Source organism: Canis lupus, chromosome 33 (genome assembly GCF_003254725.2).
Source record: "Canis lupus dingo isolate Sandy chromosome 33, ASM325472v2, whole genome shotgun sequence".
In the NCBI taxonomy this organism is placed as follows: domain Eukaryota; kingdom Metazoa; phylum Chordata; class Mammalia; order Carnivora; family Canidae; genus Canis; species Canis lupus.
In genome coordinates this window covers 29676079-29691961 of record NC_064275.1, presented here as the reverse complement: position 1 = coordinate 29691961, position 15883 = coordinate 29676079, and the positions used below count along the sequence as shown (strand labels likewise).

Genomic DNA, 15883 nt, shown 5'->3' with positions numbered 1-15883 from the left:
TTGTTCTTTGATTATAGTATGTTTTGTTGACAAATGAATATTCATACCTTATTTCATTAAGTATATTTTGGAGTTCCAGCTATTAGATATAAAAAATAGGGCCTTAAACTCAGTTAATATTATTAGAAAACACCTGAATGCAAAACAGTAGGCCTAACTTAAATTAACATTGTAAGCAGGACAGTAATAAGTTTGGAACATAACTCTTCCTTGCTATAAACATTAATCAGCAGAGATTAATATTTGAGTTAAAACTATAAAATAATTAAATTGGTATTTAAAGGAACATACAAAAAAAATAAAGGAACATACACCATTTTTACAGTATTTCTAAATGAGTATTTTCTACAGGAGGAGGTGGTTTTTTTTTTTTTTTTGGAGGTGGGTTTTTAATAAATCCTCTGGAGGTAAACTATGAAGAGTTTATAGGCTTTTAGGAGATGAGTTATTACCTTTTCTGTTTTGTGTGTATATTGGAGTCTATTTAATAAATAATCCAAGGTAATACCTATATTAACTATCTTCATAACTAGCATAAAATTTGCTGCTTGTTTATTTAAGGTATTTTAATATCTGGGTGATTTAATGATCTATTATGTAATGTAATACTGCTTTTATTATGCCTGTATTCTTCCATTAATTTTTTTTGTCTGAGGTTTTTTTTTTTTTTTTTTTTTTGTCACATCCCTTTTTTTTTTTTTCTTTCCTGAAAAGAACCTAGGGTAGGGAACTTGAGAGGAAATGGGAAATATTTTTTCTTTTTCTGTTTGTTCTATTTCTTTATAAATTATATGAGCTATCTATGCCAGGTACTTTTATTTTAGTTGACTTCTTTATAGAAACCATCTAACAGTCATTTAATACCGTGATTCCTAAAAGTCACTAAGTTTAGTATTAATATTACTTGTTAATTTGGATGTTTTCACAATAGTTGTAGAGAGAACATGAAGCAAAAAAGTTTTCCTTTTGATATTTTCCTACTTCTTTTGATAGAGAAGAAGTTCGTGCCCCAATTCCTCAAAAACAGGAAATACTGGTGGAACCAGAACCTTTGTTTGGTGGTAAGTTCATCTTTTTCCTTGGTTTTATTGGACTCTGTTGTTATCTTTAGGGTTTTTTTTTTTTTTTTTTTCTTTAGGGTTTTAATGAAGCTATCAAAAGATATGAAGGCTTCCTCAGAGATTCTTACTTCAAATGTTGTACAGTCAGGTCTTATCCTGTAATTCTGTACTCTCATTGGGAAAATTGCAGAGTTGCTTCTTTCCAAGGAGAGAACCAGATTAAAATATTGGTATTTGTTGTAAAAGGCCAAAAGAAGAAAGTTAGCAAAAAGAACTGCTGCCTTGCAATGGAAACAAAGCTATCATTAAATAAAAGACAGATTACTTTTTATTTTGGGGAGCACTTACTTGACTGCCATATTCTTACTGTCTTGATATGTCTTTACTCTTTCTAAATTTCTAAACGTTCTATCCCTATTTTGAGCAAGGGAGAAAATAATACCTACTCCATGCAAAAAATTGTGATATCAATCTAGATGCATAGAAAGATGGTAGAAAATGGAACATATAATTAGATTTAAAGAAAATTTAGTTTTAGTTTAATAAGCACTTTAATTTACCTTTTGCAGGCTAAATATTTTAGGCATTAATAGATATATTAAAAAATAGAAAATAAAGTTATAATCTGGGTGGGCAGTCATAGAAATGTATTATATTGTACATATGGAGGCCAGTAATGCAGAGTAATAAGTTTTGTAGGTAAATTTGAATAAAGGAGAAGAAATAAATTATAAGAAATGGATGAAGAAAACAATGTAAATGATGTGTTTTAATTTGAAAAAGCACTATAATTGAGAGCTTTTTTTCCCCCCAGAGATTTTATTTATTTATTCATGAAAGACACAGAGAGAGAAAGAGAGACACAGGCAGAGGGAGAAGCAGGAGGCTCCATGCAGGGATGTGCAACTTGATCCTGGGACTCCAGGATCATGTCCTGGGCCAAAGGCAGATGCTCAACCGCTGAGCCACCCAGGTGTCCTGAGAGGTTGTTTTTTTTTTTTTTTTTTTTTTTTTAAGATCAATATTTGACTGGGCAACTTTGGAGTTTACTGTAGTAAGAAATAACAGAATATACTGTCTAGATTCAGAAATAAAAGTGGGGTGAAGAAAACTCTAAGAACTGAATATTGAAGTATAATATAGGCTTTCTGGACTTTGATTCAGGCAGTCATTGTGCTTATTATCAGAACTAGTAAAGCATTGTTCATCATTTGTTTTTTCATACAAATGTTATGGATGGATTTTGGAATTGAGGGGTGATGCCTTTGGAAGCTTTATCTTTTCTTTATTGAAGGAATAAGGCAGGATTTCAGAGTGGGGTAAATGACAGGAAATAAATTCTATGCTCTCTTACTGTTGTAAAGAGGCAAAACTGTTCTAATTTGAAATCCCTTTCCTTTTACCTCTGGTTTAATAGACATTGAAGAAGGGAATGAGAATGACTATATACAGTTAGGAAGTCAGTCCTAACTTTCATTATTACATCTTTTTTTCTTTTTTTAAAAAACATTTATTTATTTGAGAGATTATGAGCAGGGGAAGGGGTAGAGGGAGAATCAGACTCCCCACTGAGCAGTGACCCTAATGCGGGACTTGATCACAGGACCCTGGAATCATAACCTGAGCCAAAGGCTTAACCAGTTGGACCACCCAGGCACCCTCATTGTTAGATCTTACTATATCCTGATAAAGGTCTTTGGAGAACTATTTTCTTCTTAGGACAGTATTGATTTTAAAGTGTGATTCTCAAAGTGTGATCTTGGGTCTGTAATATGAAAACTATTTTCATAAAAATTTTCAGAAGAAGTTATTTGCCTTTTTTACATTGTTGAGATTTGAACTGATGGTTCAAAAACAATGATAGATCAGACTGCTGCATCTTAATTAAGTCAGGGCAGTGGCACCAAACTGTAAATTCTTCACAGAATTAAAAAAAAAAAAAGAAAAAGCCTATTTTACTTAATAATGTTCTTGATGAAGCAATAAAAAATTGATTTCATTAAATCTGGATTCCTGGGTTCATATTTCTAAACTATTCTTTTCTATGAAATAGAATGTATACATAAAGCACTTCTGCATACTGAAGTATAGTGTGGTTACTTTAAGGAAAAGCACTTGTATAGTTGTTTGAGTTGTGAGCTAATTAAACCAGCTGCTTTTCTTGTGGAACTTTATTTTTACTTGGAAGATTCTGGAAAAACTATGGTTATTTAGGCATTTGGCAGACATTTTCTTGGAGATGAACAAAATCCTATTACCACTTTGAGACAGACAACTGGCATTGTTACCAGTTATTCTGGCAAAAATTAGAATTTTAGAAAGTTTATTTCCCACAATTAGGAACTTGGTAACTTCCTAATCCTTAAAGGCTTTCTGATGAGATTAGTGGTGGCATTAACAGGTGTTGATTTATTATTATTATTATTATTATTATTATGTAATGAAATGGTCGGTGTTTGAAATGTTTGTATATCTCAGTGAACAAACATTTTTTCTCTTTTTTTTAGAGAGAGGGAGGGGGGTTAGGGAAGGGACAGAAAAAGAGGGAGAAAGAGAATCTTCAGCAGGCTTCACATCCAGCAGTGAGCCCAGTGCAGGGTTGATCTTACAACCCTGAGATTGTGAACTGAGCTAAAATCAAGAATCGGATCCATAACTGACTGATACCCTCAGGCACCCCTGAACAAATATTTTCAGGTGACCAGTACACCATATTACAAAATTGCACATAGGTAAAAGATCAGACAGTAAGATGAATCACAGATGTATATTAGTTATCTATTGCTGTGTAACAAATTACTCCAAAATTTAGCTTCCTGAAAGAACAAATATTTATTATTTCATGGTTTCTATAGTTCAGGAATCCAGGTGTGGCTTAGCTGGGTATCTTTAGTTAGGGTCTCTCACAAGGTATAGTCAAGGTGTCAGCCAGCTCTATAATCATCTTAGAGCTTGAATAGAGGAGCATCTCCTAAGCTCACTCACGTGGCTATTGGTTCCTTACCACAGAGCAAATGAGAACAAGAGAAGGAAGCTCATTTTAGAAGCCACCATCTTTCTTAGAAGTGACAACCCATTATATCACCTCTGCCACATTCTATTTGAACTTGCCCGAATTCAAGATACTCACATACAGGTAATGAATATTGGGAGATTAGGATAATTGGAGGCCATCCTAGAGACTGCCTACCACATAGACCAGTGGATTTTAATGGAGCAGATAATGAAAAGTGCATTGATAAGATTTTAGATTTCATGCTACAATTAACCTTTAAGAAACTACTACTGGTTGAGTTTTGGTGCAGTATCAAAGAAGAATATTCACTGTGTTCTTTTTTTTTTTTTTTTAGAAGATCTTTTTTTTTTTTTCCTAAAGATTTATTTATTTATTCATGATAGACATAGAGAGAGAGAGAGAGAGAGGCAGAGACACAGGAGGAGGGAGAAGCAGGCTCCCTGCAGGGACTCCAGGATTGCACCCTGGGCCAAAGGCAGGCGCTAAACCGCTGAGCCACCCAGGGATCCCCCTATTCACTGTTATTCACTATGTTTTTTTTTTTTTTTAATTTCTCCATGTTGTTATATATTCTATTTTTTTTCTTTTTCTTTTCTTTTTTTTTTTTTAAGATTTCATTTATTCATTCATGAGAGACACACAGAGAGAAAGAGGCAGACACACAGGCAGAGGGAGAAGCAGGCTCCATGCAGGAAGCCCAATGTGGGACCCGATCCCGGGTCTCCAGGATCACACCCTGGGCCAAAGGCATTGCCAATCCGCTGAGCCCCCCGGGCTGCCCTATTCACTGTGTTCTTAACACTATTTTTTTTTTTTTAAGATTTTATTTATTCATTCATGGGAGACACAGAGAGAGGCAGAGACACAGGCAGAGGGAGCACAGAAGCAGCCTCTGTGCAGGGAGCGTGATGTGAGAATCGATTTCGGGATTCTAGGATCATGTCCTGGGCCAAAGGGAGGCACCCAACTAGTCCCTTAAAAACACTATATTTAAAACAAAACATGGGATCCCTGGGTGGCTAAGCGGTTTGGCGCCTGCCTTTGGCCCAGGGCACGATCCTGGAGTCCCGGGATCGAGTCCCACGTCGGGGTCCCAGCATGGAGCCTGCTTCTCCCTCCTCCTGTGTCTCTGTCTCTCTCTATATCTATCATGAATAAATAAATAAATCTTTAAAAAAAACAAAAACAAAACAAAACAAAAAAAAACACTATATTTTTTCTTTTTTAAGATTTTATTTATTTATTCATGAGACGCACACACACACACAGAGAGAGAGAGAGGCAGAGACACAGGCAGAGGGAGAAGCAGGCTCCATGCAGGGAGCCTGATGTGGGACTCGATCCCTGGTCTCCAGGGTCACATCCTGGGCTGAAGGTGGCGCTAAACTGCTGAGCCACTGGGACTGCCCCCTTAAAAACACTATTAAAATACTCCTCCCCTTAGGATGCCTGGGTGGCTCAGTCTTTGAGTGTCTGCCTTTGGCTCAGGTTGTGATCCTGGGTTCCTGGGATTTAGTGCTGCATCAGGCTCCTTGTAGGGAGCCTGCTTTCTCCCTCTGTCTATATCTCTGCCTCTCTTACTGTGTCTCTCATGAATAAATAAAATCTTAAAAAAATACTCCTCCCCTTTACTACTATGGATCTGTGTTAGGTTGACTTTTAATTTTATTTACTTGAGTTATAGGAAAAACAATAGATTGAATGCAGAAGCAGATCTGAAAATCTAGATGTCTTCTCTTAAGCCAGTTATTTTTTTTAATAGAAAAGGCTTTTTTTTTTTTAAAGATTTTATTTATTTATTCATGAGAGACACAGAGAGAGGCAGAGAGAGAAGCAGGCTCCGTGCAGAAAGCCCAGTGTGGGACTTGATCCCAGGACCCTGGGATCACAGCTTGAACCAAAGGCAGATGTTCAACCACTGAGCCACTCAGGCATCCCTTAAGCCAGTTATTTACAGGGAGTTGTGAAAATGTGATGAAGTGCCATTTTTCTGACTAAATTTTATTTCCACCTGCCCCACCTCCCCTATTCTATGAATCTCCTTTTTTTTTTCTTTTGAAGATTTTATGTATTTATTAATGACAGACACAGAGAGAAAGGGAGAAGCAGAGACACAGGCAGAGGGAGAAGCAGGCTCCATGCAGGGAGTCTGAGGTGGGACTCGATCCTGGGTCTCCAGGATCACACCCCAGGCTGAAGGTGGCGCTAAACCGCCAGGGCACCGGGGCTCCCCTATGAATCTCCTTTTGAATCTTTTATTAGCTCTTTGTAGCTTAGCCTCTTTGCCCTCCGTTACCAGCATTCCTGTTATGTCAATAGAATGAGAATACAAAGGACTGATGTTTGCTATATAGCAGATGGCTTGCAAGAGTCAGGAAACACCTATTGAAGTGGCAGGTGGAAGTGCAGGCATGCCTTGTTTTATTGTGCTTCACAAATACTGCGCTTTTTACAAATGAATGGTTTATGGCTACCCTATGTTGAACAAGCCTGTTAGTGCCATTTTACCAACATTTGTTCACTTTATGTCCCTATATTACATATTGGTAATTCTTGCAATATTTCAGATGTTTTCATTATTATTATATTTGTTATAGTGATCTATAATCAGTGGTCTTTGATTGTAGTATTGTAATTGTTTTGGGGTGCCACAAACCACACTTATAAGATGGTGGACGTAATTGATAGGACTGATTGACCAGCCAGCCACTCCCTGTCTCTCCTTCTTGGACCTCTGTATTCCCTGAAACACAGCAATATTGAAATTAGACCAGTTAATAATCCTGCAGTATCCTCTTAAGTGTCCAAGTGAAAGGAAGAGTTACATATCTCTCACTTCAAATCAGAAGCTAGAAATGAGGGGCAGCCTGGGTGGCTCAGTGGGTTAGCGCCTGCCTTCAGCCCAGGGCGTGATCCTGGAGACCCAAGATCGAGTCCCATGTCGGGCTCCCTGTGTGGAGCCTGCTTCTCCCTCTGCCTGTGTCTCTGCCCCTCCCCCCCGTGTCTCTCATGAATAAATAAATAAAATTCTTAAAAAATAAAAAAGCTAGAAGTGATTAAACTTAGTGAGGAAGGCATATTGAAAGCTGAGATAGGCCAAAGGCTAGGCCTCTTGTGTCAGTTAGCCAGGTTGTGAATGCAAAGGAAAAATTTTTGAAAGAAATGAGAAGTGCTGCTCCGTTGAACACATGAATGATGAGAAAGTGAAACAACCTATTGCTTGCTGATCAGGAGAAAGTTTTAGTGTCAGGATCAAAGATCAAACCAGCCACAACATATCCTTAAGCCAAAGTCTAATCAGAGCAAGACTGACTCTCTTCAATTCTTTGAAGGCTCAGAGAGGTGGGGAAGCTGTAGAAGAAAAATTTGAGCTAGCAGAGTTTATTCATGAGATTTAAAGAAAGAAGCTATTTCCATAACATAAAAGTGCAGAGTGAAGTAGCAATTCCTGATGTTGAAACTGTAGCAAGTTATCCAGAAGATCTAGCTAAGATAATTCATGAAGGTAGCAATACTAACCAACAGATTTTTCTATGTAGACAAAACATTCTATTGGAAGAAGATGCTGTCTAGGACTTCCATAGCTAGAGAGGAGGAGTCAGTGCTTCAGATCTTCAAAGGACAGGCTGGCTCTCTTGTTAGGGACTAATGCAGCTGGTGACTTAAAGTTGAAGCTGATGGTCATTTATCATTCTGAAAATCCTAGAACCTTTAAGCATTATGCTAAATCTGCTATGCTTGAACCCTATAAATGAAAAAACAAAGTCTGGATGACAAAACATCTGTTTACAACATGGTTTACTGAATATTTTAAGCCCACTGTTGAGACCTCCTGTTTGGAAAAAAGGATTCTTTTCAAAATATGACTGCTTAGTGACAACACACCTGGTCATCTAAGAATTCTGATGGTAGGGCAGCCCCGGTGGCACAGCGGTTTAGCACCGCCTACAGCCCAGGGCGTGACCCTGGAGACCCTGGATCAAGTCCCACATCGAGCTCCCTGTATGGAGCCTGATTCTCCCTCTGCCCGTGTCTCTGCCTCTCTCTCTCTCTCTGCATCTCTATGAATAATAATAATAATAATAATAATAATAATAATAATAATAAAAAGAATTCTGATGGTATTGTCAAATAGGAATAATGTTTTCATGCATGCTAACACAACATCCATTCTGCAGTGCATGGATTAAAGGGAAATTTTTATTTTCAAGTCTTACTATTAAAGAAATACATATTGTAAGGTGATAGCTGCCATAGATAGTGATTCCTTTGATGGACCTGAGCAGCATAAATTGCAAATCTCATAGAAAGGATTCACCATTCTGGATGCCATTAAGAACCTTCACAATTCATGAGGGGTTCGAAATAACAACATTAACAGGAGTTTGAAAGAGGTTGATTCCAACCCTCATGGATGACTTTGAGGGTTTAAGACTTCAGTGGAGGAACTAATAAGTGTAGATCTGGGTAGAAATAACAGAACTAAAATTAGAAGTGGAGCCTAAAGATACAATCGGATTGCTGCAGTCTCTTGATAAAATTTAAATGGATGAAGAGTTGCTTCTTACAGATGAGCAAAGAAAATGGTCTCTTGAGAACTAATCTACTCCTGGTGAAGATGCTGTGAAGATTGTTGAAATGACAACAACAGATTTAGAATATTACATAAATTAGGGGATCCCTGGGTGGCTCAGCGGTTTAGCGCCTGCCTTCCGCCCAGGGCGTGATCCTGGAGACCCAGGATCGAGTCCCACATTGGGCTCCCTGCATGGGGCCTGCTTCTCCCTCTGCCTGTGTCTCTGCCTCTGTCTCTCTCTCTCATGAATAAATAAATAAATAAAATATTTTTTAAAAAGGAATATTACATAAATTAGTGATAAAGCAACAGTAAGACTTGAGAGGATTGACTCCAATTCTTTAAAAAAAATTATTTATGTATTTATTTAATTTCTACACCCAGTGTGGGGTTCAAACTCACAACCCCAAGATTGAGTCTCATGGCCCACCAACTGAGCTAGCCCTGGTGCTGCTTAGTTGATTCCAGTTTTTGTTTGTTTGTTTGTTTGTTTAGATTTTTAAAATTTATTTATTCATTTGAGACACAGAGAAAGAGGCAGACACATAAGCAGAGGGAGAAGCAGGCTCCCAGGGGAGCCCGATGCAGGACTTGATCCCAGGACCCCAGGACCATGACCTGAGCCAAAGGCAGACACTCAACTATTGAGCCACCTAGGTGCCCCTTGACTCCAGTTTTTCTTTCTTTCTTTCTTTCTTTTTTTTTTTTTTAAGAATTTGTGTATTTATTTATTCATGAGAGAGAGAGGCAGAGACATAGGTAGAGGGAGAAGCAGGCTCCCTGTGAGGAACCTGATATGGGACTCGATCTCAGGACCCCAGGACCATGACCTAAGCCCAAGGCAGATACTCAACCACTGAGCCACCCAGGCGTCCACTGACTCCAGTTTTGAAAGAAATTCTGTGGGTAAAATACTATCAAACAACATCATATGCTACAGGGAAATCTTTTGTGGAAAGAAGAGTCAATTAATACAGCAAACTTCATTATCTTAAGAAGTTGCCACAGCTATTCCCAACTAGAAGCAATCTCTACCATGATCAGTCAGCAGCCTTCAAGCAAGGCCCTCCACCAGCAAAAGATTACAACTTGTTGAAAGCTCCAATGATGGTTAGCATTTTTTAGCAATAAAATATTTTAAATTAATGTGTATCTTTTTTTTAGACATAATGCTATTGTACACATAATGGACTACAGTATACAATTGTCCCTTGAACAACTTTCAGGTTTGGAGAGCTGACCTCCAAACAGTTGAAATCTGCATATAACTTTTTACCCCCACCCCAAATTTAACTAATAGTCTGCATTTGACCAGAAGCCTTACCAATAACATAAATAGTCAATTAACAGATATTTTGTATGTTATGTGTATTATATACTGTATTCCAAACAATAAAGTAAGTTGGAGAAAAATGTTTAAAATCATAAGGGAGAGAAAACACATTTAAAGTACTGTACTGTATTAAAAAAATCCACATATAAATAGACCCATGAAGTTCGAATCTGTATTACTCAATGGTCAGCTTTAGTGTAAATATAACTTTTATATGCACTGGGAAAATAAAAAATTCATTTGACACCTCTTAACGTGATACTTGTTTTATTGTGGTTGTCTGGAACCAAACCTACATTATCTCTGAGGTATGCCTATAATAATGGTCCTAGGGCTAGAGGTGTTGTGAGTGGCCTGAGGAGAGGTTCTTGGTTAGACTGAGCATAAATGAAGAGGAAACAAATGGGAGCAGGTTATGAGCCCAGGAAATAAAAGGGGTTGAGTCTAAGGGTAGCAAAAGAGGAAATTGGAGATTCCCTGGTATAGAAGGGCTAAAGTGGGAAGAAAAGTGGGTGGGTATGTGTGAAATAATAGAGTATTGAGTGGCCTGCCTTGTCATTTTCAAAGTAGAATAAAACTTTGATGTACTACTTCCCCAATAATCACATGCTCTGTTGAGGCAGCCATTCTATGCCTTATCCTCAGATATCCTTACTTTCTTAATTGTCATGGTTAAAAAGTATCTGCTAGTGAGTTTTAAGAAGGTATTATTTGAGAGCCCATATTATTCCTGCTAGAAACATACACATTTGAAATAGGAACTCTTAATTAAAAATAGTTACGAGATTGAAAATAATGCATTCCTTGCTGGTGCTTTATAAAGGAAAGAAGGGAGAGAGGAAGTGAGGAGAAAATAATGCAATATTTAAATTTTAAAAATTTCAGTTTAAATAAATTCAATATAAATAAAATTCAATACAGAACTAAAACATGAAAGTTTCTTTTTCCCTTTTTTATTATTTATGTATTTATTTTAAAGATTGTATTTATTTATTCATGGGGGGGGGAGTGGCAGAGACACAGGCAGAGGGAGAAGCAGGCTCCATGCAGGGAACCCAACATGGGACTCAATCCTGGGATTCCAGGATCACGCCCTGAGCCAAAGGCAGATGCTAAACCACTGAGCCACCCAGGTGTCCTGCCATAAGCCAATTTTTATAACTGTTATCTATTTGAAAGAATGGTTAAATGTCCTTTTTTATTATAGTGTATGTAAATGATCTAGTTTATTGTAGTGTAAATAAATGGTCTGACAAATCATATGAACATGTATATACATATAGGAAGATAACATTTTTATTAATGCTTTCTAGACTTTATAAAATACTTAAGGATTGAGTAATAGATACACTATATTGGGTATCAAAAGACTGTGGTTCTGTTCATTTTTCTCTCACTAAACCATTGTATAGCTGTGGAAAAAGATTTTCTTCCAAAATTAAAAATATATTTGGTGTTTATAATTCTACATGTGTATCCATTCACTAAGAAGCTGTTCTTAAATATTATGGTTTAGAAGGTAGGTTGTTTTTCACTCTCAAGTGTTAAACCAAAGGATAGTGAGATCCCTTAGGCTAACCTGAATTAGAAATTTGTAGCATATATGTAGCTTCCTCACCATGGGGAATCATCCTCAAACCTTCTTTCTTCCTGTCTTTTACACAAGTTTGGGTAAGTCTCTTAACTGGTCCTTGATTTTCTTATTTGGAAAACAGTATGGTTGGGCTGAAGAATGTTGAGTTAATTATATATGAATGACTTGAAGATTTTTAAATATTTTATTTTTTGAAGGAGGACACCTTTATAAATCTATGAGTGTTTTAAAACAAGAAATGCTTACAGATAAAGAAGTTTTTAGAATTACTGCAAAATTAAGGTTTAAATTTTTATATGATTTCTCTTTTTTTCCCTTAAAGCTCCTAAAAGACGACGGCCTGCGCGTTCGATATTTGATGGTTTCCGTGATTTTCAAACTGAAACTAGTAGGTATCTTGGACCATTTTATTCTCTCTCTCTCCCCCCCTCCTTCTCCTCCCTTCTTTCCTTCCCTCTCTTTCTCCCATATAGAAAACCGCAAGATGGAAAAGCACCCATATACTTCCCTATAGGTCAAGATCCTGGTTTGTTTTACATAATTTTTGTTTCTTTTTTTAATAATAAATTTATTTTTTATTGGTGTTCAATTTGCCAACATATAGAATAACACCCAGTGCTCATCCCGTCAAGTGCCGCCCTTAGTGCCCCCGCCACCCAGTCATCCCCACCCCCCGCCCTCCTCCCCTTCCACCACCCCTAGTTCATTTCCCAGAGTTAGGAGTCTTCCATGTTCTGTCTCCCTTTCTGATATTTCCTACCCATTTCTTCTCCCTTCCCCTCTATTCCCTTTCACTATTATTTATATTCCCCAAATGAATGAGACCATATAATGTTTGTCCTTCTCCGATTGACTTATTTCACTCAGCTACATAATTTTTCTTAAAAAGATGTTTAATATCAGACCTAATTACTTAGATGAGTTACCTTATTTTAAAAGGAAATTATGAATTCAGTCTGTGATTGATTGCTACTAACTTCCCTTTGAGCCGAATTGTTCCAAAGTGCTAACCTAACTGATGATAGGATAAGAAGAGTGGTAGAGAAATACAAGAAATCTGGTAATTTACAAAGTTAATTAGCTTTTGAATGAGCACTTAAAAGCTGACTTTAATAAAAGAAAAAGATGGTTTCCCTCAAGATCCTGATATCTCACCTCACATAAGTCAGAATAGCCAGTATGAAATAGACAAGAAATAAGAAGTGTTGGCAAAGATGTGGAGAATAGAGAATCCTTGTGCACTGTTGATGGGATTGCAAATTGATGCAGCCATTATGGAAAACAATATGCATGTCCTCCCCCCAAATTAAAACTAACAATACCATATGACCCAGTAATTATAGTTCTGGGTATTTATCCTAAGAAAATGAGAAATACACACCTCTTTGTTTATTGCAGCATTATTTTTAGTAGCCAAGTTATGGAGGCAACCTGTGTCCATCAATAGATGAATGGGTAGAGAAGATGTCGTATTATGTACATAATGGAATATTAGTCATAAGAAAGAATGAAACCTTGCCATTAGCAGCAACGTTATGGACGTTGAGGATATTATGCTAAGTGAAATAAGTGAGACAAAGAATGACAAATACTACATGATTGCACATGTATGTGGAATCTAAAAAACAAAACAAGTGAAAAGGAGACCCCTAAGTATAGAGAATAAGTTGGTGATTGCCAAAGGGGAGTGGGAGGATAAGTGAAATAGATGAAGGGGATTAAGAGGTACAAACTTCCAGTTATAAAATAAGTTATGGTGATGAAAACTACAACATTGGGAATATAGTCAGTTAATACTGTAATAACTCATACAATGACAGAGGGAACAGAGGGTAGCTACATTTAACAGTGGTGAGCATTTTATAATGTGTATAATTGTTGAATCACTATATTGTACACCTGAAACCAAAAGAGTATTGTATGTCAACTGCACTTGAATTTAAAACAATAAATGTATAATCGGCAGCAAAAAGAAATCTTGATATATGTCAGTTAAAGGAATGACCACAATGAAAATGGTTATTGTAGGGGATTGATAAACAGAAGAGGAAAAAGCCACACTACCCAAAGCAGCCACTCTTAACATTATGGCTACAGTTGTTTGCAATAGGTTTATATCTTTCTGTGAAATAAGTTAGGATGAGTGAGATTCTTGGCCTTGTACCTTTAGAGGATTTAGTAGTGATTTAGCAATGGAATCTTAGAAGGAAAGTTGCCTAGAGAATATCTGAAAAATTGTTGGACTCTGCTTGATTTTGTAGTTGATTTATAGTGAGCTCATTGCAGCACAGATAGGTTTTGTAACTTTGGAATGAGTTAAAGGGGAAACCAAGCTGATACAGGTCATCCAGGGACCTGTGCCCTTCCAGGAAAAGGTGACAACATGTGGTCGGTCATTCTCCCTCACTGCCAGAATTTTTAAAGATTGGGAATGTACCTACACAAAACAGATAGATTTAGAATCACTTTCAAACTGGATAAATGGAGATGAAAATTTTCACCTGTGTTTAAATTGGCTTGGAATATGAAAGGGAGATACTGTGATTAGATGATGCTACTGTAACTTTCAGGTTTTGCCTTTATCTTTGGCTTGAGAGCACCACTAGGTCTCAAGAGACCCTCCCCATCTTGCTTTGTATCTTTTTCAGAGTCAGCATTAGATATTTGCATTTGCATGAGGTTAGTAGGCACATTGTTAAGTAATTCTTAGAGTTGATGCATGTTCTTTTTATTTTGAGATTCGTGGCTTTTATTTTCTGGCTAACTGAAACTTTCCTATCCTCCTGTGTTGCAGTTCGGCAAGAACAGGAATTAAGGAATGGAGGAGCAATAGATAAGAAACTAACTACCCTTGCAGATCTATTCCGGCCACCCATTGATTTGATGCATAAAGGCAGCTTTGAAACAGTAAGTTGTTGGAAATTGTAAGCCTTAGCTATAAATTTTTTCATTTTCAATACCATTTTTATCTAAGAAAAAAAAATTTCCAACTTACAGAGAATTGGCATCTTAAGTATGACACCAGTATGAAGTACTTAAAAGGTTGCATTGATTTATATTTCTACCAGCAGTATAAGAGATTGTTTCATAAAATCCTTTTATTACCCTTGTGTGGTATTGCTTAGAATCTTTGTCATTTTGGTAGTTTCTGAAAAAAAAAAAAAACTTAATTTTTTTTAGTAGTTTATGTTTCTTTGATGACTATTGAGAATAGTAGGCCTGTGTTTATTGGCCATTTGTGAATTGTAGGTATCTTTTGCCCATATTTCTATGGGGATCTTATTGTATTTTAAAAGAATATCTAAATAGTTGTAGAAGGTATTATCCCTCAGTTCTTGTTTTTATTTTTATTTATTTATTTATTTTCAAAAGATTTTATTTATTCATGAGAGACAGAAAGGTGGAGATACTGGCAGAGGGAGAAGGGAGCCCGATGTGGGACTCGATCCCCAGGATCACACCCTGAGCCAAAGGCAGATGCTCAACCCACTGAGCCACCAGGCATCGCTCAGTTCTTGGTTTTAATTTGGCTAAAGCCAAAGGAAAACTTGCCAGGGCACATTTATTTGATTGTCTGCTAAATTATAAGCTTAATGAAGGCAGGGATAACATGTTTCTTTTTATTTTGGTAATCCTTGGTACCTGGTTTCTAGTATTTTATAGAAACAAGGTATTTGTTAAATGAATAGGTTTGGTTACAATCTTAAATATTCTTCTGTTGAAGTGTTCAAACCACAGTTGCTTTTTTGTGTTGAATAACATGTTAACGCTCTTTTGAGTCAGAATAGTATTTTTACGGATGGAAATCACTTAAATTTCAAGTAAATCTTATGTGTTAGGATAAAGTAGGCTAAACACTAATCATAAAAATGATGTTTGTAGCTGCATATTTGGAAATGAGTGATTATTGTTTTTTAAAAGATTTTGTACTTTGGGATCCCTGGGTGGCGCAGCAGTTTAGCGCCTGTCTTTGGCCCAGGGCGCGATCCTGGAGACCCGGGATCGAGTCCCACGTCGGGCTCCCGGTGCATGGAGCCTGCTTCTCCCTCTGCCTGTGTCTCTGCCTCTCTCTCTCTCTCTCTCTCTGTGATTATTATAAATAAATAAAAATTAAAAAAAAAAAGATTTTGTACTTTGACAGACTCTTAGAGTAGCCTAAATGAACTACTGAGGATTAAAAATGTAACTGTAAACCTCTTCTTCAGTTTTAATTTTCTGAATTGTAAAACCTGAAAGTGTTTGACTGAATGTAAATCAAAATCAAAATCCACATGATGTTGATTTGACCAAGCCAGTATTTCAT

At 36.9% G+C, this 15883-nt stretch overlaps 1 protein-coding gene across 1 annotated transcript in view; it reads left to right on the top strand.

Annotated features, from left to right (window-relative positions):
• The window catches only part of UBXN7 (UBX domain protein 7), a 58943-nt gene that overhangs the window by 20840 nt on the left and 22220 nt on the right, over window positions 1–15883 (top strand). The window contains exons 3-5 of the mRNA XM_025474117.3: window positions 994–1061; window positions 11903–11968; window positions 14375–14487. Coding sequence (XP_025329902.1) covers window positions 994–1061; window positions 11903–11968; window positions 14375–14487 — 247 coding nt within the window. The remainder of the gene's footprint in view (window positions 1–993; window positions 1062–11902; window positions 11969–14374; window positions 14488–15883) is intronic.